Consider the following 24160-nt stretch of genomic DNA (forward strand, 5'->3'; position numbering starts at 1 on the left):
ACAGATGAATTCATATGAATGGTTATGCAGCACATATACGTTTACAGGAGGTTGGAGGTGAGAGGCTGCAGAAGTGAAAATCCAATTTTCCAACTCGATATTTAACTGAAAGAAAACCCACTTGGTGGATTATATGTTTACCATTTAGCGACGGGCTCTAATCACTGATCAAAGGTCGAAGGTCACGTTGTGAGAACGATGTGTCAGAGGCTCATCACAGGTCGAGGCTCCTTTATGATGTTTGATGAAATGTCTGGAATATTGATTCTCTGCAATGGTGGAAATGTATCTTTCGAGCGAGCGATATCTGTGGAGGGTCAGAAGAGTTTTATTCGCATGCATGTGTGTATCCACCAGGGACTTGATATATAGATGAACTGTTAACTTCCTCCCACTGTGGAATATGAACACCAGCATTTTATGGATTTGGAACCAGAGTAGTGACCGTGGTCAGTAATGGGAGCATTCAGAGCCAAACTGGGAGACTTCTGTTCTGTTGAACTGGAGCAAATAAACACAAAGGTAACTTTGAAACAACATCCCATAATTTCTCCAAACTCACAAACTGAGACGAAGCAGCAGTCGGAGCCGAGCAGAGGAAACACCGGAGGCAGAAAAGACGATTTGGCAGCAATCAGCAGAAGAGAGAAATTACGTTTTCTCTGCGCTCTGTTCACTCTGGTCCCCGCTGAACAATAACGCTAAATGTATGTTTGTGTTAGTGTGTGTGTTCAGTGTGTGTCTGTGTGTGTGTGTGTTTGGCTCCTGGATAGTGAATCCTTTCTCTAACCGTCCATACAAGAATCACAGCTTCACACAAGTAAATCACATTTTCCAAGAAACAAAGAAAACTAAAGCACATCACAGCCCAGGGAGAGAAGCTCCAGCTCATGAGATGCTAAATGATGAAAAACAATAACACTAATAATACCAGGAGTGTTTTCCTGGTGAGGAAGAACATTTGAGGGGAAACACTGAAAACTGTTGCAGTAATTCCCTCTGTGTCCAATCCTCTGCCGTCTAATAATCCATATGTAACCCAATGTCACAGGAAACCAGTCACGGAGCCTCCAGGGCAGATTAACAGGATTAACAACGAACAAGTGACAATGAAATTAAACATTTGAACAACATTGCTTCCTCTTCTCTGTCAATGCCCTCCGACAAATAGTTCAGCACATTGACCACAATGTCAGCAATTACTCAACGATTCAATAAATTCAACAAAGACAGCCCCAAAGAAAGAAATATTGTGAATATCTAGATTAAACTATTATTCTTTCGTTATGAATGTCAAACTGAATAATAAAAGAAGTTCTATGTCATTCGCTCTCTGTATTTAATTGTCTTTTAAAGCATTTAACCAGAGCTGGGCCTTAGCTAAATGAAATCAATCATTAGTTCCATATTGGGTTAGTAGCCTCCAGCTGTTAGAATACATAAAATACGTTTTTTTAATGCACCTGGCTCGGATTCGTTTCTGCCGAAATCAGATTCTGTAGAATAAAGAAATGGTGTTTTGAGGTCCGACCTGTCGATGATGCCACACATGTCGACCTGCAGGTGACTGTAGTTTCCCAGCAGCCCCTGCTGCACCTTGATCAGATCCAGATGTCGGTCGTCCACGGTCAGCCGACGCATGCATCCCTGGAAAACTCTGAAGGGGTTCATGCAGTACTGGCTGCTGCCTCCAGGGGGACAACCTACACACAAGAGGAAAAAGCCACAACGCAAAGGAAACGTGACACGAGGTTCAAGTTTAAAACTCTTCAGCTCTGCATGAGTTAATTTCTTCATCTCTCTTCTTACCCCCGAAGAAGAGTTGATCTGTGGTGACGACAAACGAGGGAGTGGCCTGAGCAGCGGCTCCGTTGTCTCCGTCCACCGCGAGGGACAGATGTCCCCGTCTGGAGGTCAGGACCACAGAGTGCCACTGACCGTCATTCAGAGCTGAACCTGGAGACACAGACAGACAAACACACCTTTCACCATCTGGGGAGGAATTCAATCATCTGACTCTGGGTCAGCTGCTAAACATCCTTCGTCTTTATCCATTCAACAAAACACAGAATCATAAAAAGACCCAAGAGATTCCTTCTTCAAGCACACGTCAGTCACTTCATCTAAACCTTTCATTTATGACAAGGATGAGATTTAACTTCATTAAAGCTGGACAGAGTCGGTGTGGGTGAATTCAAGGATTCTTATTTGTCACATTTAAACAAACTCATGGGATAAAACATGCAGTGAATTATAATAATTTATGATAAACAGTATATAGTAGATGATATTCAGAGTTTAAAGTGACCTGGAGTGAAAGTGACAGAAACAGCAACGTGAGCAGAGACGCAAGAAAGTTCAGACAGAATTTAATTAAAAAGGAAACAAGCATTAAAGACAGTTCTCCTTTCAGGTGGAGGTCAGAGGTCGGACTGACCTGCGTGGAGCTCCAGCGGCGCCCTGCCAGGCTTGTGGGTCTGGAGGTGGAGCACGGCTTGGCTCAGGTACAGCCAGACTGCACCCCCGTGGTTTGGGAGGTCAAAGGTCAGCAGCAGCCCGGCCTTGTTCCACGTCCGAAACTGAAGCTCCACCGACATCGAGGGGGATGACGGTGCAGCCGCCCTCGGGAACCAGAGGAAGCTCCGGGGGCCGGTGAACGTCACGGCCACGAAAACGGGTTCAGCACAGGAAAAGGTCACGTTGCCCTGAGATAGACGGAGAGGAGGAGGAGGAGGAGGAGGAGGAGATAAGGAGAGAGAGAGAGAGAGAGAGAAAATATTACAGCAAAAGAGAGAAAACACGATAAAGCATGAATATAAATTGATTTCCGACGGGTGCGTGGCAGCCGGCTCACGCTCAGAGATCCGATCGGCGAGTCTCCTTAAAGAGCATGAGAGTATTACCATAATGATAATAGCCGAGTTTAGAATGAGCAGCAACAGTCGAACTGAAGGCCCCAAGGTCACCCAGCAGCTTTCTGAGGTCAGGGAGTGAGGGGGGGTGACGAGCCGAGAGACGGAGGAGGAGAGGAAGAGAGAGAGAAAGAGAGAGAGAGAATAAGGTGGCAATTAAAGGACTGGGAGCAGTTGGCCCTCTCTGCCAGGGCTCATGGTTTGGAGAAGAGGTAATTACAGTGAATCCAGAGCCGGGGCAGCAGCAGTGATATGTTACACCCCCGGTTCCCTCCGGGTGCAGCTCACAGACACATGATCAAATCTAAAAGCTCTTTGTGGGGTCGTTAAAGAGACGCGGGCTGAAGAGGGGAGATGCAGAGGTGTTGTGCATCAGCTTGACACAACACACAACACACACACACACACACACAAACACACTGACAGAATAATACATGTGGTGATATACGAACCCATACAAGCAGTTTACCTTCACCGCGACCCGCTGGTCCCTCTGCTGAGCGAGCTCCACCAGGTTCACGTCGTTGTAGATGAGGTTTTCCAAACAGCCGCAGAACTTCTGGTCCGACCCGGATGATGACGGGCGATAGTCGAGGTCGGCACCGACGCTCATCTGCACGGGGGGGGGGGGCCACACGGGAGGAGATATGAGACAACTTTCTATAACAAGGTGGAAAAGAAGGGACGATAATTCAACCACACTTTGGTTTGATTATTTATAGAAATCAATTCATCTTTTTATAATCAAAGTAAAGTTCTGTGGTGGAATAATTTGTCATGTTCCTAAACGATGGGTTTCATTGGTTTCTGGATTTTTTACTTTTTTTAGTTTATTGATTATTTTGTCTTTAAGCCTGAAAAGTGCAATATTCATAAAGTTTATCATTATTTTTATTATCATTAAAGGGGAACAGGGATGAGGTCTCAATGCCTTTCTAGGTTTAATTAATTCCAATTGAACCATAGTTGCCCAAACTATTTGTAATATTTCAAATGAACTATGAAATATGCAACGCTAGTTTTAAGTAATCCAACTTCCCTGGACCTCATGTACACTTATCAATATTTAAACTGCTCCTCATAAAGATATAAGTACAGTGCACACACACACACACACACACACACACACACACACACACACACACACACACACACACACACACACACACACACACACACACACGGACAGACACACACACACACCTGATCATGGTCCCAGTGGGCGAGTCCTGGAGGAACCTGCAGCCGCTCGGTGCTCTTGTCCACGGTGAAGTTGAGGTGATTGCTGTGATGCTCCACGCTGACCTGGTGCCAGTGCTGATCGTCCAGCAGGCTGCCCAGAGACACCAGCTGCCGACCGGCTGCAGACGAGCTGCTGCCTGGAAGAGAAGAGGAGGAGGAGGAGGAGGAGGAGGAGGAGGAGGAGGAGGAGGAGGAAGGAGGTGAGAGGCAGAGAGAAGACGGGATGAGGAGCAACTGAAAGAAATGTGACTCCTGTTCCACACACAGCTCCAGACATCTAATTGTGTAGCTAATCCTATTTGTTGTTAAAGTTACCAGCCTAGTTAACAAGTAGGAGACACAATAACTCACTGAACTCTGCCATCTTTATCAATAACATCATCTTTGTCTGGTGACATAACAATCTCCTTTCAAAACAGTGATTTCCAAACGGCTTTTACTTTGAAATTCTCCATCAGATTGTGCTGATATTGTCTGGGTGAGACTCTGAGGTGCTGAACTATTTAGTGTTTTCTTTCTTCTGGTTGTCTTGGCTGGACGACTACAGAAATGGCTGCATTCTCCTCTCTCTCCTTTTCTCCGTGGGAACATAGTTAACATCACATCCCAGTTTTCTCTTCTGGCAGCAACTGGTGTTTTCTAAGTTTCTGACCTCAGTACTTTTTGAGGTTTCTAGTGGGAATCACATCTCAGAAGCAAATCCACAATCGTTGTGTCAAGCTCAGGGTTTCAGTCGAGGAGCTAAACGTCCTGAGTCATGAATTATGAATCAGAATCAGTTTAACAGGAGAGAACGTTGACTGCTTATGAAAATAGAGAATGAGAAAGAGAGCGAGAGAGACGAGCAGAGGACGAGTCACATGTGTTCAGTCATCTATCATCATTGATCTATCAGACAGACTCTTGGCATCGCAGAGGGACAATCCAGAGACAGACGGACGGAGAGGAGGACGGAGCGCAGCGTGGTCAATCACCATCGATCAGCACAGTGATGGACGACAGAGTCAAGTGTGTTCAGTCATAAGACCGATGATTCGTCCTAACTCTGTTTCCTGGAAGTTACGCTGAGGATCCAAATACGTTTAGAAAGAATCAGGCTTCAGTGCTTTGGTCCCAGGTTGTTTATCAATATGACAAAACACGGCAAGGTCACACAACTTTGAGACACACAACAAAATGCACTTGTTTTCACAGATCTTTAGTTTTCTTCTTGTTATGGATAAGTTCTGATAAAGTTGAAAGTCCATCCTGCCTTCAGCTGCAGATACAACAGATTAAAACTATCATTTAAAAATGCAAAATCCTTTTTATCTTTTTTATTTGTATTACTCATATTATATTTCTTGCCCTGATTGTTATTATTCAAAATTAGCAATAACCAACATCCTATTCTGCCATGAATGATTCTTGCTGTTTCAGTTTCTGGTTCACGACAAAGTCCACAAGTTAAGTGAAGAGAATGTTCTGTCCTTATTTCCTGGACATTTTGAGGAAGTGAAGATGCGTCGTCCATCCTTATATATCTATAAATATATGTATTTTATATAAATAGTTAATGTAGGGAAACATTTAAAGGGTTTCTAAGAGTAAACAGAAGTTTTGCTGGTTTTACCTGAGGACTCCACAACTTTTGTTAGAAAACCAGTTAGTTGTAATAATGTACAGATTACTTCTTACTCTACAGATATGCAGAACGCTGAACCTCTTAAGGTGCAGGTTTGCTCCCATTACATTTACTGGCTCAGTAGATCCATTACCACAGGGATGATGATGTTCTTTAAATGCTCTTCACGTCTTCAGTTTGTTCCAGAACTCTTTTCTCTTTGTGATCTTCACAATCACAGAATGTTTCACTGATGTTCGTTCTCAGTTTGAGTTTCCTCAAGATTCATTCAGCTCCAAAACCCTCAAACCCTTTACCCTCCGTACAGTCTGAGCTCCTGAGCCCCCCCCCCCCCGAGGCAATATCACTAATCATCATCTGTCTGCTGCTGAGTCAGTCAACACGAGCGTGACCTTTGACCCTGCTCACAACAAGTGCTCACTTTTCTGAGAGACTTTGAAAATTAATTTGTCAGTTAACAGCTGGATTACACAAAAACTACTTAACCTGTTTTCTTTAAACTTGGTGGAAGGGTGAGTCGCAGCCCGAGGAAGAATCAAGTCACTTTTGGAGCTGGTTCAACTAAAGAGGCAGAGGAAGTCCTTCAACATATTTATCAGGAAGTTAGAGATTAGAATGAGGAAAGTGTCGGTTCACATGTATCTGATCACAGTTTTTTATCGTGGAATCAGTAGATAGATGTAGACTGTACAGGAGTGGTCACAGTCGCACACAGGACGCATGTTAACACACGGGTCTGTGCGGCTGCAGTGAGTCGACTGAGGGCTGTAAACATTAAGCTCAGCTCACTCTGCATGACACGACTCACAGCCTCAGGGATGAAGGCTGAGCTGTTTATTTACCACGCTGTCAGACGGAGCACTACCCAGAGACCTTCCTATAAATCACTGTGGATGGAGCAGAATAACAGGGTAAGTCAATCCTGCAGTACTGAGCACAGCAGGGAGCCCGGCGTTCACTGGGACGCCTGAGCCGAGCCACTGGATCCAGAATGAGTCATCGTCCACACAGAATCTGGTTCCCACCGGGAAACTCTGCAGTTTCTATTAAGAAAAACTAAAACACCAAAAACTAAAAGACCGAACCAGTGTTTTCTAGGTTCTGATGCTCTGTCTCACAGTCTAGTGACGAGGATGAAGGCTCCTGCTGGAATCGAACCTTTCGCCTGAGAACTTTGAATACGACCACAAATCAATCGTCTCCATTTCAGCAGCTTCTCACTGGAACTCTGAGCTTCACTGGGCAGCAGCTCCCGGATCCCTGTGGGATAAACGTGAGACCTTCTCCTCAGGTCACGAGTTCAGCTCGTGGAGGAACTCAGGAGATCAGTTTCACTCTGCATGCGAGGAAGAGGAGACCTCAACACGGGTTCACATGCACACAGAGTCCTGCTCGCTGCAAAGATCATTTTTATGTCTTTAATCCTGAAATGAGCTTAAACAGGAAGTAACATGAACGTTAGCAGGGTAACTCTACACCTCAGGACTTCACCTGTTACCTTGTTTATGTTATATCTGGACATATTGAGGGTGCAACCTTTAAGCTCTTTGCCGTCTACCTTTCTAACACGTTCATTATGATTCACCTAAAACCAAATCTCCTCCAGAAGGAACAGAGCTTGTGATCTGATCCGAGCTGGATCCATTTCACATGGAATAATCCAGACCTGCACTGACACTGTGACGAGTGTGTGGAGACGATAATGTTTTAATAAAGCTGAGGATTCATAACAGTGGTTTGAATGAGTCCTGGGAAACAGCGTGGGATTGTGTGGTGATTCATTCTGCTGAATCTGGTCAATGCAACAAACAGACCTCTTTAGTGCCATAGAGCAAGGCACTGGAGTGATACACTGCTAATGGGATTCTACACTGTGGTTTATTCATTATATGTAATATGTGCAGATAAAGTTAATTTAATTCTTTTCTTCACATTACCAGTGAAATCCATGTTGGCCGATATGGGATTCTTTCATTTTTCTTACAGGCATGAATCGTTATTTTTCCTTAAATTCAAGTTTAAATTTGTAGAACACACATTGTGGTTAATGAGGTTCTTTACAAATTCAAAAAATTAGTAGTGAATGTCCTTTATACATACATACGCACATCTTTCAAAACCTCACACCTTCTGCATGTAGCACTGAGTCTGTGTGGGATACTCTGATCTGAGATGACCCTCATGGAAGAAGATGGCACCGACATAAGAGCAGAAACTAGTGGTCAGCGTTGTTTCCCCATAAAACGCTGAGAGCACTCAAACAGCCTCACAGCTTATTGAACGATGTTGTTCAGCACGCGACCACATAATGAAATGCTCGTTATCACAAACACTCAACGTTTGGCTCGGTGACAGAATCTCCTCCATCTCCGAAGAGACACTTAACTTTAAAGAGTTTGAGCTTCAGCTGGAAAGTTTCCTCCAGAACAAACCAATTTACTTTCTTCTGTAAAAACAAACACTGGATTCTGAGCAGAAAGACTTTTGTGTACTTGAGTGTTTCAGACTTGTACCTTTCCTCAGGACGAGCAGAAGCTTCCCCTTCTCCAGCTCCAGCGTGAGGCTGAGCTCCCCCCGACCGGCCGCTCGCAGCAGCGTCCCCGAGTTCCTCAGGGTCTTGAACTTCAGAGAGATGCTCTGCCTGGTCGTCTGCCTCGGCCGGGGACTCAGCTTGTAGAGGAGGCTGCTGTGGCCATCGAAGCTCAGCACGTCAGAGTCTGGAACACAACAAGAACACACTTCACTCACACAATAAACTCCTATTAGGCACAGTCAAATAATCCTTAACTATTTGTAGACTTTCTAATTTATTATATCACAAATTCATATTTTCTATGGACAAAGACGAATGGCTTCAGTGACCTCAGGGCAGGTTGTACTTCACAATATTTAAGATTGTTGTCAGTTTGGTTTGTTGCACAAAGGAAACACACAAAGAAGTGAATATATGTGAATATATGTTGATTAAACAAATCACAGACTCACAAACAAGATCATCTTAAATAGTTTTTGGGGAAGATGATGAGGAAGCTGTGAGTTTTAATTGGTAGATGTAAGAAGACAAGTTCAAATCAGACCCAGGATTCCCAGTTTCTTTGCCACCACAGGGAAACATCCAGCCCAGTTCAAACCACGTGAGGTAAATGTCACGCAGGTTGTTGAAAAGGTAATTCACAAAAAGTTTAGATTCTCCCGTGTCCTTGAATCTCTGCAAAGTTATTCTCTCTCGCAATTTAAGCTTCTTCTGGAAACACATCTATTTAAATCTGGTCTCTAATCTGTCTCCCCCCAGAGGAGCTGTCAGCGTGTTGCTCACACAGAACTGAGATCCAACGCTCCCACTGATTCCATCATAAATAATTTCTCTGCAGCTTCAACTTAACAAACAAACTAATTCTGAAAACATTCTGGATTCTTCAGCAAAAATAATAAAGTGGATAAAATGCAGGATTCGTCTCACCGAGTTTGACTGATTCATAAACAAACACTGAACCTTTATCTGCACCAGGAAACAACTCTACTGAGCATGAATGACATTTAATTTGACTTTATTTTCATATCATCTAACAACGATTTGATGCATGCCAAACGTTCTATATTGTGATAATGTAATTTAAACCATATGAGGTCGAATGATTGGTTCAACGAAATATGCTTCAGATTCTCTATTTTCTATTAGTTAATGCATTACTACATCATATTATAACATTTTCTGAATTCAACATGATGTCATTATGATTTATTTCTTCCAGTATGATAACAAATTCATTTTGTTTTTAAACTTTGTGCAATGTCCTTTTCTGACTTCTTCATGACGTCATTTATCATGTGACATATCTTGGGGGAAACATTTATGATCTATACAAGTTTTAGACTGTCTCTTAAATTTGGGACAATATCTTTGTCCCGAATATTTTTTCCAGCCACACACACTCACACCCTCACACACACACACACACACACACACTCACACCCTCACACACACGTTATGTCCATAACTAGGACGGTGCACGAAAAACCTTTTTAACTTTAATACAAAACAATGCAATCTACTGAACAACACATCTCCATTATCTTCCTCTGTCATTCTGGTCATCAACACGTATGCAACACTGTTAAACAGATGTTTGTTCAGATGCATGAACCAAATCCAGATGAAATTAGATGAGTCATGAACTAAATGCAGCCGTTCTAGAGGAGCTGGTGTCTGAACACGAGACGTGAACTGCGTCTTTCTTGTCACTCAAAACAAAAGGACACTTTACTGTAAAGGTGAGTGTTTCTGTGCCGACGCCTCAAATGTTCCACCTGCACCGTCGCTGGTGAAGCATCAAATGAGAAATGTCATCTGGAGCGTTCAGTGTGTGTGTCTGACGCTGGGAAACATCACAAAGCCAACATTTTAATTTAATAGTTTCTCTCTGCTTCTTCACCAGTGTTCCCAGTGTCCTCGGAGTCTAATTAAATCCTGTTTCTTTGAACTGTTAAATCAAAACGAACCCATGAAGACACTCAGACATTTGTTCCAAACTCACTCCTTCAAAGATAAGAGATTCTCTCACAACAGTTTCCTTTTATACACAAGATATTTTAATACACGTCCAGTTTCATCGTTTTGCAGTGGAGTTATTTTATCTTTTATTTTTTATTTCACTTCATTTGCTTGACAACTCTGTGGAAACTCTGTCAGGGAGCAAAGAACATTCACTTTTCACACTGAGTCGACTCCTCGCTGACACGTCCCTTCTTAATTCATGTGATGAGCTTTCTGTTTCTCTCGTGGCCACAGCTGGTGTGTCCTCTCTAATGTCCTCTCCTGTGTCCTCCACACTCACATCCTCTCCTGTGTCCTCTCCTGCCTCCTCACTCACATCCTCTCCTGCCTCCTCCTCACTCACGTCCTCTCCTGTGTCCTCCTCACTCACATCCTCTCCTGTGTCCTCTCCTGCCTCCTCACTCACATCCTCTCCTGTGTCCTCCACACTCACATCCTCTCCTGTGTCCTCTCCTGCCTCCTCACTCACATCCTCTCCTGCCTCCTCCTCACTCACATCCTCTCTCCTCAGCCCTGATCTGCTGCCTCTGTCTGACCTGCTCCTCATCACCTATTGGTCAATATAATGTGTTTCCATCAGGGTTGGAAAGAAAGTTGGACTCATAAAGGGTTATCTTATCTTATCTTATCTTATCTCTTATCTCAAAATAACTGCATTACATTTTAAAAGAGGGGAGGGAAGTGCTAAATATTGTTAAATATTAAAACATCTTAAAGGTACCATAGATATATCATGTAATTTATATATAAACACCTTTATCTATTATTTTGCAGCCTGTGCTTCAGCTGATAATTGTTAATTCATAAAGTAATATTAACATTAATAAATCAAAAACCACCTTTAGATAGATTTAGCAGAGTAATAAAGCAGCAGAAAGGTAAAGATGTATAAACAACATTAACTCCACAGCAGCTGCAGCCACAGATCACAGACTAAATGCTACGTGGCTAAGTGAGGCAGCACCTGTCATCGTCTCTCATTCCTAACAAGAGGTGATGAGTTAAGTGCACATGTCTGAAAGTCACTTTGTGAGTCTCAGGAAAAGTTGTGTGCACGTGCAGCTAGTTCTTTGATGGTAAAACGGGAGTGAAACTTCATGATTGACAGCCGACCTGGGACCTCAGCTCCACACCAGAATCACCTGTTTCTGGGTTATTCAGCCATTTCAGCAGGAGGAAGTGGAGATGCCATCTTTACACAAAGTCTAGAGATTGTCCTCACGTGTTAACTAACACAACCAGTCCACTCAGATTCATATCATTAATTCAGAAACATCTTCTCAGTTTATGCCTTTAAATGAGAGAAGTGAGGAACTGACTGTAGGGACATCCGTACGTCTCCAGCCTGAGGCCGACCCGCCCGTTGGGATTCCAGTCCAGAGGGACGAGGCGCACGTAGCGAGCGATGACAGGAAGCTGGAGCTTGTGCTGAACCACGCTGTCTGCGTTACTGTTTCCTGGAAAGGCCTGCGAAATAAAAACACACACGAGCAGCAGTAGCAGGTTACCTGGAGAACACACCTGTCCATCGTGAGACACAACAAGGACAACAACACAAACACGCCCTGTGGACCCCCCCCCCCCCCCCCCCCCCCCCCCCTGCAGTCGAGCTCGGGCCCGAACCAGAGAACATGTTCCTGTGTCGGTTCATTGGAGCTGAACTGAAATCCCCTCGGCGCCCGTGAGAAGTGAGACGTCTGATTTTCCTCTTAATGAAGGAATATGGTGGAGGTGGGTTCTCGTTCCCGGTGAGCGGTTTCTCAATCAGGTAGAAAATTAGATTTGTGCAGCACTAGGTGGAGTTTTATAGGTTTTAGACGTTCTGGTAAACACTCGGTCCACGGAGAATAACATCTATAACCTCTGCGATCCAGGAACAATCTATCTGGAGTTATTTATATTACCTTCATGTTGGATTTGCTCTGAAGCCTGTTTATCAGTTCTCTTTATAAATCACATACATTTGTTCAAGGGAGAAAATTCATTTAGTTTTCAGGTTGTTCTGCTTCTTCTCAACTTTTGTCTTTGCTCCTCAAACTGTATTCTACTGTTTCATAATTTACTTTGAAATATATATTAAAAAACTTTCAACCTTATGTTCATTTGCAGGATTTCAGGACAGTTGAGGACGAATAATTCAGAGGTGAATTTGATGTCCGATGATTCAGATTAACCGTGACGCAACATCGTCAATAAAATATGAGCTAAAAAAATAAGCCGTCCCTCAGGAGGAGAACGTTGGCATCAACATCAAACGACGATCATCTGGTCCTTGATAAAAAAAGAAAATAAAAGGCTGATATTGAAGTTGGTGAGTTTCACTGGTTGGTTTTTGGAGGTTAAACAGATCCATGGCCACTTCAGGCCATGAAGAACAGAAGGAACCAACTTCCTCCTTCTCTCCTGAGGGTTTCATCTGATGAAGGTCCAGTTTTGTCACCTGTTGCTTGATTTGTAGTGAGTTTAAAAGTTAGAATATGAGATCAGATGAGAGGACGTTGGTGCTGCTGCACGGAGGAGCGGCACTTCTCAAACTCATCTGCATATTTATATAGCGACACCTTCCACTGAGCTGTAATTTGATTTATTTCAGTAAAACGTCCTCTTCTGAAGTGTAGAATTCTGTGTTCCACTAATCTGACGCCTTTGAACAGCTGAGCCTGTCAGAGCAGCTCCACGTAGGACTGAGGAGATCAGCACCGCCCTGGGTTTCGATCATATGACCTGAGTCGACCTATCAAATCCTTCAAATGGAGACTTCGATTGCAAAGAGAGGAAGCTGCCGTGGTTTATGAGCTCTGTTCCACCGATCGCTTTTATTGAGCCCCTCTGTCAGAGGATAAACGACCTCACGGAGGAGGAGCAGCGCTCTGAAGACAGTTATGAGACAGGAATCGATGAGACAAATACATCTTACAACTGAGAGAGGAAATTGAGATGTGGTGTGACGGCTGCATTAAGCAACTATGAATTCATCCATCTATTTATTGGTTCTGGTTCAATTGAAATCACTGATAACCTAAGGAAGCGGCTGCTGAACTCCGGCAAATACATTGAAATATGCAGCATCGACATTTGCCTTCTGAACCAAACAGTCTTTAAATTAACACTACAGCTGTTTTCAGACCTGAACTCCAAAGTCCGAAGCTGCTCTTTCAAGGTTTAAAAGTTGCATAGTGTTGTTTTAAACTAGTTAAAACAAAAAGGCCCAGACAAAGTTGTCCCTCCTGAAATGATGAAAACTTATTTTCTCTTCAGCCGAAATTGCCGTGGTCTTCACTCTGATTGAGAAAAACCTGTAAAACTAATTACTTGTTTTAAAACACTCTCACTGAAGGTGAATCCCACGTGCATCAGCTCAGACTTCACAGCTTCAGTCAGTTTCTATCTGTATTTGCATTTCAGGATGACACTCAGCAGAATGTGTTCCTTTGCTATAGGGAATCCTGTGATGTCGTTCCAATCCCTTTTACCTCCATTAACACTTAGGCAGATATTCCCTGGTTGGAGGAGTGTAAGCTCCTAACACCATCTGCCCGTTCTCATCCTTTGTAGCAGATGTGAGGAGAGGAGATGGAAGCTGGCGAAGGAGAGGAAGCATCACTCCGGCATGAGAGCCTGAAGAAAGGAGAGAGATCTGGGAGGGGGTCGTGAGTGATGGAGTGAACTCCGTTCCCCCGAAAGCCGTAATAAACCAGGCTGACTAATATGTGGAGCTTCACAGGGACTTTGGAGACATGCTGCGGGTTTTTCTCGATTTATGCTGAGTGTGAAATCAACAAGCTTTTAAGCCGTGAGAAGCTGGTTTCTGTTCTGTGTCGGGCGGACATTAGATTAACCCTCACGGTGCACAGGCGAGAGTCTCACCTCCCTGTTTGTCACAGCTTCACTGGAATAGGGAGAGTTGTGTGTCTTTAGCAGTGAGTGCGAGGAAACGCTGGACTGACTCCAGCACGATGGGTGAGAGAACCACCAGGTTAAACAATAAAACATTATAAAAAGAATTGCTTGAGTCAATGAGACGTTTTTAGAAATGTTCAATTCCAGCTCAAACTGTTCAGGGGAAGTGTCTGCGATGAAAAGACAGTTTGGCTTTAACACAGACTCAGTGTGAACTCACCCAGATGTTGTCCTCCTGTCGATACTGCTTCCAGTTGTGTCCCGTGTCACTGAACATCAGCAGGTAGGCCGTCAGCCAATCAGAGCTTCCGTAGCGACCTTGAGTGGCGACAGCGGTGATTTCTGTGCGTCCCCCGAGGTCGACCTCCAGCCACTGGTACCGGTCTGAGGTCAGAGGAGACCAACCTCCAGCGCCTGGACCAGAGAAACACGGGAACAACATGAAGAATTAATCTGGAGTTAAAACTGTAGTCGGGTGCTTTAAGAGAACACAGGGGACGAACGGTGATCTATTAACTGTGGAACACTTTTCTTAATAAAGGAGGAAATAGAATAAGTTAAAACATCTCACTAAACTCTTTTGAAAAGCCAACAGTGCAGGATCAGGAACAAAAGAGCTCTCAGACAAATCCACACAGAGTTTTTCATTTGTCTTCTTACAAGAAGACAAATCTCTCTATCTGACGTCTTTCATCAGACACGAGCTTCTCCCCGGTTCCTCGGCCCCGAGCGAGGAGGCTTCATCAACGTCTTTCTCTGATGTTTAATTTGCAGCAGTCAAAAGGGTTTAATCTGTAGCTCAGGGACCGTTCTGCACATAACACTGAGCCGAGCCGAGCCGAGCCGAGCCGAGCCAGGCTGCAGCGGCGGCTGAGGCGTTGGTTTTTGAACACAGCGAGTCTTATACAATATTAAAAGTAGCCGGTTCATTGCAGACCTTCATATAATCTGAGTAGCAGGGCAGAGGACCATCAACTGAAGACGCTTTAAATAATTAAAACACCACAAGGTGTGTGTGTGTTTGTGTGCTCGTGAAAGTGCTGAGTCATACCAGAGGGACATTTTGCTGCTAGAACATCAGCTCATACGCATGCGTGTGCACTTCTATACTTCATGTGCTTTCCCTGGACCCTGAGACCAGTGGTTCTACCCTTTACCTTCTGGAAAGGGAATTAACTCCTTTACATCCTTTCATTTCCCACAACGTAGAGTAAAGATGGTGTGTAGCACGATGGAGAAGAAGAAGAAGAAGAAGAAGAAGAAGAAGAAGACTTTTGAATAACTTTATTTAAGTCACATTGTCAAAAATCAATCCTTAATTATTCAAAATTTGTGGACCACAAAATTTTTTTTCCAACATTCCAGGCACACACACATCATACACCAACGATAAAATTACCAGACGTTCTGTTAAAATTTTAAAACCAGCGACTGGTTGTCCTCCAGTGAGCACAGGACCTGTCCCACCCCCCACACAGCACTGAACCCCTCCAGATTGTCCGTCAGAAGAAGAAGAAGAAGAAGAAGAAGAAGAAGAAGAAGAAGAAGAAGAAGAAGGAGGAGGAGGAGGAGGAGGAGGAGGAGGAGGAGGAGGAGAAGAAGCAGAAGAAGAAGAAGAAGAAGAAGAAGAAGAGGAAGAAGAAGAAGAAGAAGAAGAAGAAGAAGAAGAAGAAGAAGAAGAGAACGTTTGTTAAACCTCTAGGAAACAATTATAATACATTAAACTTTGGTTAGTTTAAAGGAAAACTCAATGGGGCATCCATCCTCCTCCATGTCGGTACCAGTGGGACCTTGGTCCTGAGGCTTCAGCCCAGTGGGAGATGGTAGAAACATGTTGTCCATCTTTATTTACAGTCTATAGATTGAACGCCCATCCCCAACTATTTCCCCCATGGTGCATTTCTGCATTTACATGTCCCTTCACCACCACCACCACCATCACCACCGTCTCCCCCTGGACGCTTACCAGGGCTGCTGTTATCTTGAGTCCTGGGCACTGGGAGAAACAAGCTGGGAACACCCCCGCTGCAGATTGATGTAATTGTCCATCACAAAGATAGAAGTATCATTATGATAGGGATGAGTTATAACCATAATTCACACAGATAACACAGCAGCTGAGATGTGTGTTTAATTTGAGACTATTGCTCACTTCTGACTCCGAGGACATATCTAATTAATAAGTACAGCCACACACTGTAATCACTGTCACCATTTTGTCGCAGCAATTTCTTTTTTGCTGACAACCAGAGATTAGAAATTCAAAATATAAGTCTCCTTTTTAAAACGAACTTTTGAATCTGGGCTCTCTGCCAGTGTGAGTCACTCGGTATCAGAGAGGCTGAGAAACGAGCCTCGGGAAAATATTAAAAGTTATATGAAATCACTTTGGTGCTCTTTCCTCAGTTTCTACTCTCAGGAGGGAGAAGTTTCCACGGTTCCACCGAGAAGAACAAGGAAGGAAATCACTCTTGTTGCTACAGCACAGATGGAGACAAGCTGAACCCAATCTCACCCAAATCATATCCTCTGCATATTGTCAGGTGAATCGAGAGGTCTCTTCCATATCACCTGAAGACACAAGCCTGTAAACACACCAGCTGGCCAGAAAGTGTCTGTCAGGAACACGTCACTATTCTGACAGGAAGGAAGACGAGAGACAGACGGACACATTCATAATAATAAAGTGGACAAATTGATATAAATATTCCCTGCACGCTGCGTTTAAAACCCCATTATAGAACAGAAACATGTTCATTAAGAAGCAGGAGGATATTATTCTGTGTGGGGATTTCATTCATCAAGGAAATTGCCACCAGGCTGTAAATGTGCACAAGAGTGAGTGTGACAGAATCTGCTCTTAATTACTTCTTTGGTTTTGTGGTTGATGGTTTATTTCTGCTTGTGAAGCGTTTATGGAGCAGTTTTTATTTATTATTTATTCAAGGCTCGACTTTCATTACCAGCGTTTGTTTGTCAGTTTAATTAATGTATTATAATTTAATGATCACTGTAGAATCTACTGTACAGGTTAAAAAAGGTTGTGGAATGGGTCAGGGAGGAATCTCTAACATGGTGGAGCTGATCTGGATCAGGGGGCGAAGCCAGGATCATTTGTTCTCACTTTCCTCAACACTGTGAGAGGTTTTTCAACATTTTCATTACTTTACCGGAGAATAATTAAAGAGCCTTGATAAAAAATGTCTGTGAGTGTTTCCATTGAGGTGCAGATCCAGATAGAAATCCAGATAAATGTGGTTTCATGAGGTGGAACTAAGTATTTGCTCCACTGAGCGCCATCGCTGTTAAAAGCACATTCATTGTTTAAGCCGGAGGTCTTCAACAGGGGGTCCTCGACCCCTAGGGGGTCCGCTGAGGTACTGCAGGGGGGTCGCAAAATTTTTTTTTTAACCAATTTTTTCACCACAAATTTAAATGTCTTTAATTTCCCATTAACATGAATCCAATCCAACATATTGTAGCGAATGGATAAATGGAGGCAGAAGAAGTTTTTAGTCCTTGGCCTGAAAAACGTTGAAGACCTCCGTAGTAAGCGCAGCTTTGACAGAGGAAGACAAACATGCATCATGTGTTTGATAAGCTCTTAATGAGTAATGAATTTTTAATAGAGGATGTCCCCAACCTCCACTCTATGAATTTGCATTCATCACAAAGCTCCTGTACATTAACGCACAGGCTTGAGCGAGTGGAAGAAGAACCAACCTCCTGATGCATCTCTCAAACGCAGCGGCGCGTTGTGCAGCTCCGGTCTCTGCTCATTTTGTTTTCAAATTAACTCTGAATATAGAAGCTCCTCTGAGCACGAGCGCTGAGGACGAGGAACATGAGCAGCAGCTGGAAGAGGCGTAAATGAGCGGGGGTTTGATTTCTACAGAGAACAGCTGGGACTCAGTAATTAAAGCAGTTTCTTTCCATCAATGAAGCGTTTCGTTATATTGTGGTTTCCTCCTGACGTGTGTGTGTGTGTGGGGGTGTGTGTTTGTGTGTGTGGGTGTGTGTTTGTGCGGTTGCTTTTCAAATTGGATTTATTGAGCAGTCTACTTCAAATCTAATTCAGTTCCAATCTCAGGCAGAGGATTAATAAGGCGTTGTAACCTGTGAGGGTTTTATTGTTAACAAGAAATTATTGACAAGGCTTCTGATGAGTTCACGACCAGAAGCTTCATGGATCTGTAGCAGAGGAAAGAGTCAGATTGTGTTTCAGGGAGCAACACGGCTCATGGGGGGTGTAGCTGAGCTGCATTGTTGTATACAATAATAATAATTAACTTTATTTATTCACCACTTTTCATGTGAAACGCACAACAATGAGTTTGAATAGTTTTCAGTCCAACAGGTTAATGAGGATCACCTCTTCTTTGTTTTGGAGCCAGAACAACATCAGATCACATCTCCTTTCTTCTCTTTATCTCATTTCTCTCTTTAGCTGAAACAAGAAACACTTTTCACAAGAGTCTGATCTTTCTTCAGAAGCCTCTGATTCTTCTTAATGCCGATCAAACTGCGATCGGTAAACACACGCAGGGAGCTGACTGAAGGGAGGGAGCACAGCGGGGGGGCCTGCTCACAGCTTTCACCTTCAAACACACAGAGGAAACATCAACTTGTGGGCTGCCCCCCCGCCGCCTCCCAGGTGCAGAGAATCAGTCACATCCTCAGTTCTGTCGCAGACAAAGACGCCGCGGTCACTTACTTGTGACTTATTTCTGTGATTATTTAGCTGAATGGGTAATTTGTTCCCAGCTCATCAACCCTTTCTTCAGCAAAAGTTCTGGAATCTCGTTGTCGGTCCGAGTTGACGTCTTTGTGTTCTCGTTTTCATCCTGAAGGTTTCAGACATGCAGACTCTCACCTTCAGCCCCTCCTGATGATTTCAGGAGATTCTCCGGAGTTCAGTGCATGTTTAAAAGAAGTCACTAAAACCCAAAACAACATGAAAGCAAAAGGTTCTCTCCTCTTGCTTTGTTTACTAATTTAATCATCTCCCCCTATGAGACGTGTACCAGCTTGATGTGAAGCTGCTAAATGTTATATGTGGATACTGGGGAGCAGTGCTGAGGGAGCCAGGGAGGAGCTGGGAGATCACACCCAGGCTGTGCCGACATGTAACAGGCCGAGGGATTGTTTCTTACCAACAGAAACACCCAGCTGCTTGATGATCCGTCAAACACTAGGATGTCGCGCTCATCCTTTTGCTTTCCTTGCCTTTATCTATTTTCTGACAGCTGCAGTGGAAAGAAACAGGGAGAGCAGGGGGGGGGGGGGGGGGGGGGGGGGGGGGGCAGCCTGGATTCAAACCTGCACAATTTTAGTAAAGAAGAATGGCAGGAACACAAACCTCCCACGAGGTCAAACAGTCCTCAGTGTTTTAAACTACCTGCACCAACAGTCACAGATCTCAGGTCTCTAATGTGACAGATTCTTTTCATCCAGATCCATGAATTATTACCTGGGAAATAGGTGGAAAATTCAAAAATAAAAAGCTTTTGCAATGATAAAGAAAGTCCAAACACATTCCTGGATCGAACCCAAGATTTAATGGCTTGTTTTCTTGGCCTATGTCACATCCTTCCATCGACTTTCAGAGAAATCTGTTGAGTAACTTTGTAAATTCTGCTTAAAACTAACCAAACAAACAAACCATTAAGCCAATGGTCAGGGCTGAAAACATCCGGCTGAGCTACCGGTGCATCGCAATCTCATTTTTAATATCCAATTTCCAAAAACTGCTAAACCTGACTGTCAGTATGAACTCTTCAAACAAAGAACTGCACTTCAGCATCGTGAGGTTCACAGGAGACACGTGTGCAGAACTCTACACTCCACCAGTGAGGCAGCTCCAGTGCCCTGGTTGTTTTGTGAAGCTCAGATTGTGCGAACTTCTGCGTCTATATCTATAAATATGGAGAGAACAGCTGGTAGAGGTCGTCTCCAAGTAAAGCAAAAGATTAATATCCACCTGATATTAAAAGAATGATTCCAAAATAAACACATAGAAACTCATCCATATGGCAACCTGTTGGCAAGTAGCCTCCTTATATCTTATGTCATCTGTTTTCTGTCATTTCATTGTGTTCATATAAAAAACATTGTGCATTAAATTGCTCTTTGCAGGAGTTCAACACTGTCCAGAGCCGTTTGCAATATATTCTGCTCATATAATTATATATTTAATGAGCAAAATGACAATCTGTGCAATGTGTGGCTTTTATAACATCAACACAATCTGTGACACATATACAAAGCATGACAATGACAGTGTGTGACACTCACCCTCTCTCCGGTTCAGCTTGGCGAAGCCTGGTCCATGGCTGGCAGACAGAAGGGAGGAGCTCCTGAAGGACGACGGGAGGAGAGTGGACACCAGCGAGCCGTGACACACATCTGTCAATCACACACAAACAGATGTTGTTAGTGTTGTTCCTTGAAAATCAGTTTCAATGTTGAAATCATGAGTATCTAAGGCAAACTGCACATTTCCTTTGCTTTTGTAAATGTATTATAAAATCATTTTAACTTTGCATTGGTGCCGGTTGGGTGTTGAAAAGAGGAAGACGTGGTTTGGTTCATGTTTCGCTCAGAGCCTCATGAACTCCAGAGATAAAAAAACACTGTGAAATTAAATTAATATCTATGTATATGTATAAATAATCATAGATGGACTAAGAAATATGTGTCGCTTCTTTCAAAGTTTACATAGCAGGATCAGCCTTACTTAATCAATTTCAGTCTATAAAAAGGAAAACATTCATTATTATTAAAGATTACGAAAAGAAGAAGTGAAGATTACGTTAAATATTCGTTTAAGTTAGTTTAGTAATTTTCTAATCTGGTTTTAATTAAATTTGATGCTTTTAAAACAGGAGTGAAACCTTGTGATTGACAGCTAAGTCTGTGATTGGCAGAGCATCACTACCCAACAGAGTCACATGACATCACCAGCACAAGATGGCGGCGCCTGAATCCTGAATATTTTCCTATCCAACATTCTGAAGAACCTTTCAGAGGCACACACAGGACTCAGTGTTACGGCTGCTTATGGGATGTCGGCCCACTTGGTCAGCTCTCACATTCAGAGCTCTGCAGGTTTTCTCACATCCATGCAGCATCATCCATCCAGCACAGCAGCTTGTCTTGTTCACTCTCATTCATCTGTCACTCAATCAACAGGAGCCACTTCATTATGTCTCTGAAATTGTGGCGTCTCCACGGAATTCAGGATTGAATGAAGCGGATGCTGAGCACGAGGTCTGTTTGTGTCCTCGAACATGAACCTTCATCCTCAAATAGAAAACCTCACTACTTATTTTTAACAAGAAGAACCAGAAGCTCACGTTGTATATTTGTTCTGCTAATGTGACGGGCGGCTTCATGTGTGTATCTTATGAATTATTCCCTTTTCCCTGCTGGATTCAGCCATGAAAGTTTAAATATATACGGATAAAAGAGAAGGAGAGCGAGGGAGCAGCATAAATAGTGCATGTGCTGTACATTTACATTTTTGGTATTTGGAGGACGTCCAGAGTCGCCTCAGAGGAAGACACCAGAGCATCTCCAGGAACTGCATGAAGAAATGAAAGCAAATAATACAAATAATACTACCACCATCTGTAATTAAGATCATGAAGGCAGGGGAAGCGCTGCCATGGGTGGAAAAACAATAATTAAGCCGTGAATGTTGCCACCCCCCCCCCCCCCCGAAGGTCTCTGTAATCTCAGGAGAATATGTGCAGCGCATCTCGCACTGAATTCACTTCATCACATCGTTGTAAAGCACATTGATAAAGTAACTCTGTGCTAATTACCACCAGGAAGGAGAGTCTGTCTTCATTACTGTCTCTCAGATAGATTACTCAACAAACACTATGAAGTTTTCTCTGGGGGGGGGGGGGGGGGGGGACCCAAGGGATGGATCCAGTGTTTTTGTTATTCGTTAACTTTCCAAATGACCTTTATGTAATTGATTCGGAAAAAAACAGAAAGACAGCTGTTGCTTTGATTGATGGTTTTTGGAGACATCGGTCGTCTGATGTGTTAACGTGTCGCTGATTTTACGTGATGTTGTTATTTAAGCTCCATTGCATCAGACTGGTCTGTTCTTTATGCTATGACCTGTCTCCCCTCCTCCCAGTGAGCCTCCCAGTCTGGAGAAGGAAGCCTCTCTGTCTGTCTCAGGTTCAGGAAATGGAGGCTGAAAAACACTGTTTTCAACCCATCACCTGTCAGTCGTCAACGCACCTGACATTTATGTTTTTGTGAATCTAGTCTAAAACTTTGGAAAGTTGTCTAGTCAGAAATGTCCCCCAGTAGCTCGATGTACAGTTTGTGCAAAATGTACAGTATGTTTAAAGGGATTCAGTGTATATCTTCATGTTTTCATGTTGCTTTCAAGTAATTTGAAATGACAGTTGCAACAGTTTTTTTTTCTCACAAAAACTAAATCACCTGTCAAGTCAAAGATTGAGAAATATTAAGTACTTCATGCATCTAGAGGATATTTCATTCATTTAAAATATCACGTGAAAATAGATTTGATCAGGATTACCTCTAAATTAAAGCCTTAGGAATATTAATATATATATTGAAGTTCCCAATCTCACCAGATTCAACACTGCACTTCCTCTGGCCGTTCACGATACACATGCTAAGTGTGAAGCTGGTAAGAGGATTGGTTCTCCAGGTAAACGAGTTACACACAGACTATGAACCTGAAGGCTGCATGTGATGAACTGTGGCGACTTCATCCTGACCACGTCCCTGTGAGGAGCACAGATTGAAGATCCACGGAGCTCTGTAGTGTCCTCTCCTGGTGGGGGGGGCCCTGACCTGGTGGACGCTGGACAATCTTAAGTGTCCACCCAGCATGTAGGAAGTCACCAGGGGGAAGTAGAGACTCCATGGAGCTGCTCTCGTGTTCACTGAGGCACGTCCCGCTGAGAGAGAACTCTCCATTCCCCATAACTGTTTTCACAATATATTTATTTGACACCTTAGAAACACCTCGTCAAGGTTTTTACTGCCATCGACTCTGATCCGTCTGTTTTAGAAAACAATAAAAAACAATGGCTGCAGAGCTGGAAAGGTCAGAGGATCTGGCTCATGAGGAGAAAGTCACAGAGTGTAATCACCGACCTGGCAGGAACAACACAATTAACCCGGTGCCCTTGAATGTGACATTTTCCATGTTGGAATAAACAGAACAAAACGCGGGAGAATCGTTGATATTCATCATCTGAAAGACGTTTAAATCATTCAAACGTCGAGTCCACTGCATTATTTGTTGGGCCGTCTTCAGAGCAGCTGGTCGCTGCTGGTTATGATGACTCATCACAGCAGTGGACTCGAACAAAGACGTGAAGAAGGCGCCGGGCTCTTTCATTCACTCAAATCAAACAGTGTCCAGCTTCTCAGCAGGAAGAAGGAAAATCATATTTCAAAACTGAGTTTAACAACAGGTGGCAAATGATTTCCTGCTCACACACCAGCAGCAGCAGCAGAAGAAAACAACACAACACGACACGACTGCACCTCGGTTCTCCTGCTGCTTCCATCTTCACGCCAGCTGGTCTCTGTACAGTCCAGGTTTCTGTTCACTTATTCACCATTCACTGTTACTACAGAGACTGAATAATACATAAACATCAGTGTGTGTGTTTGTGTGTGTGTGTGTGTGTGTGTGCAGGTCAGTGACACGTGAGCCTGTATGACTGAAACCTTAACACACAATCACCTGTTGAGAAGTGACCGTGGATTTGCACCAAATTACTCACATTCAGAAATATCAGTCCTCTTAAAAGATCCATGAACTATTTCCCAGAGGAATCAACTCCAATGTGGAAATCTTGCAATTGTTGAAGAGGGTGAAAGTAAATGGGTTCTTCCTTCTGTCATACCCCCCCCCCCCCC

General features: G+C 43.5%; 1 protein-coding gene across 1 annotated transcript in view; it reads right to left on the reverse strand.

Moving 5' to 3' along the window:
* Positions 1–24160, reverse strand: part of LOC133966179 (contactin-associated protein-like 4) — a 45634-nt gene that overhangs the window by 14543 nt on the left and 6931 nt on the right. The window contains exons 2-10 of the mRNA XM_062400968.1: positions 20528–20638; positions 14454–14647; positions 11653–11800; positions 8292–8495; positions 4116–4291; positions 3382–3525; positions 2438–2705; positions 1810–1956; positions 1532–1703 (exon numbers count right to left, since the gene is read on the reverse strand). Coding sequence (XP_062256952.1) covers positions 1532–1703; positions 1810–1956; positions 2438–2705; positions 3382–3525; positions 4116–4291; positions 8292–8495; positions 11653–11800; positions 14454–14647; positions 20528–20638 — 1564 coding nt within the window. The remainder of the gene's footprint in view (positions 1–1531; positions 1704–1809; positions 1957–2437; positions 2706–3381; positions 3526–4115; positions 4292–8291; positions 8496–11652; positions 11801–14453; positions 14648–20527; positions 20639–24160) is intronic.

Source organism: Platichthys flesus, chromosome 12 (genome assembly GCF_949316205.1).
Source record: "Platichthys flesus chromosome 12, fPlaFle2.1, whole genome shotgun sequence".
Classification (NCBI taxonomy): domain Eukaryota; kingdom Metazoa; phylum Chordata; class Actinopteri; order Pleuronectiformes; family Pleuronectidae; genus Platichthys; species Platichthys flesus.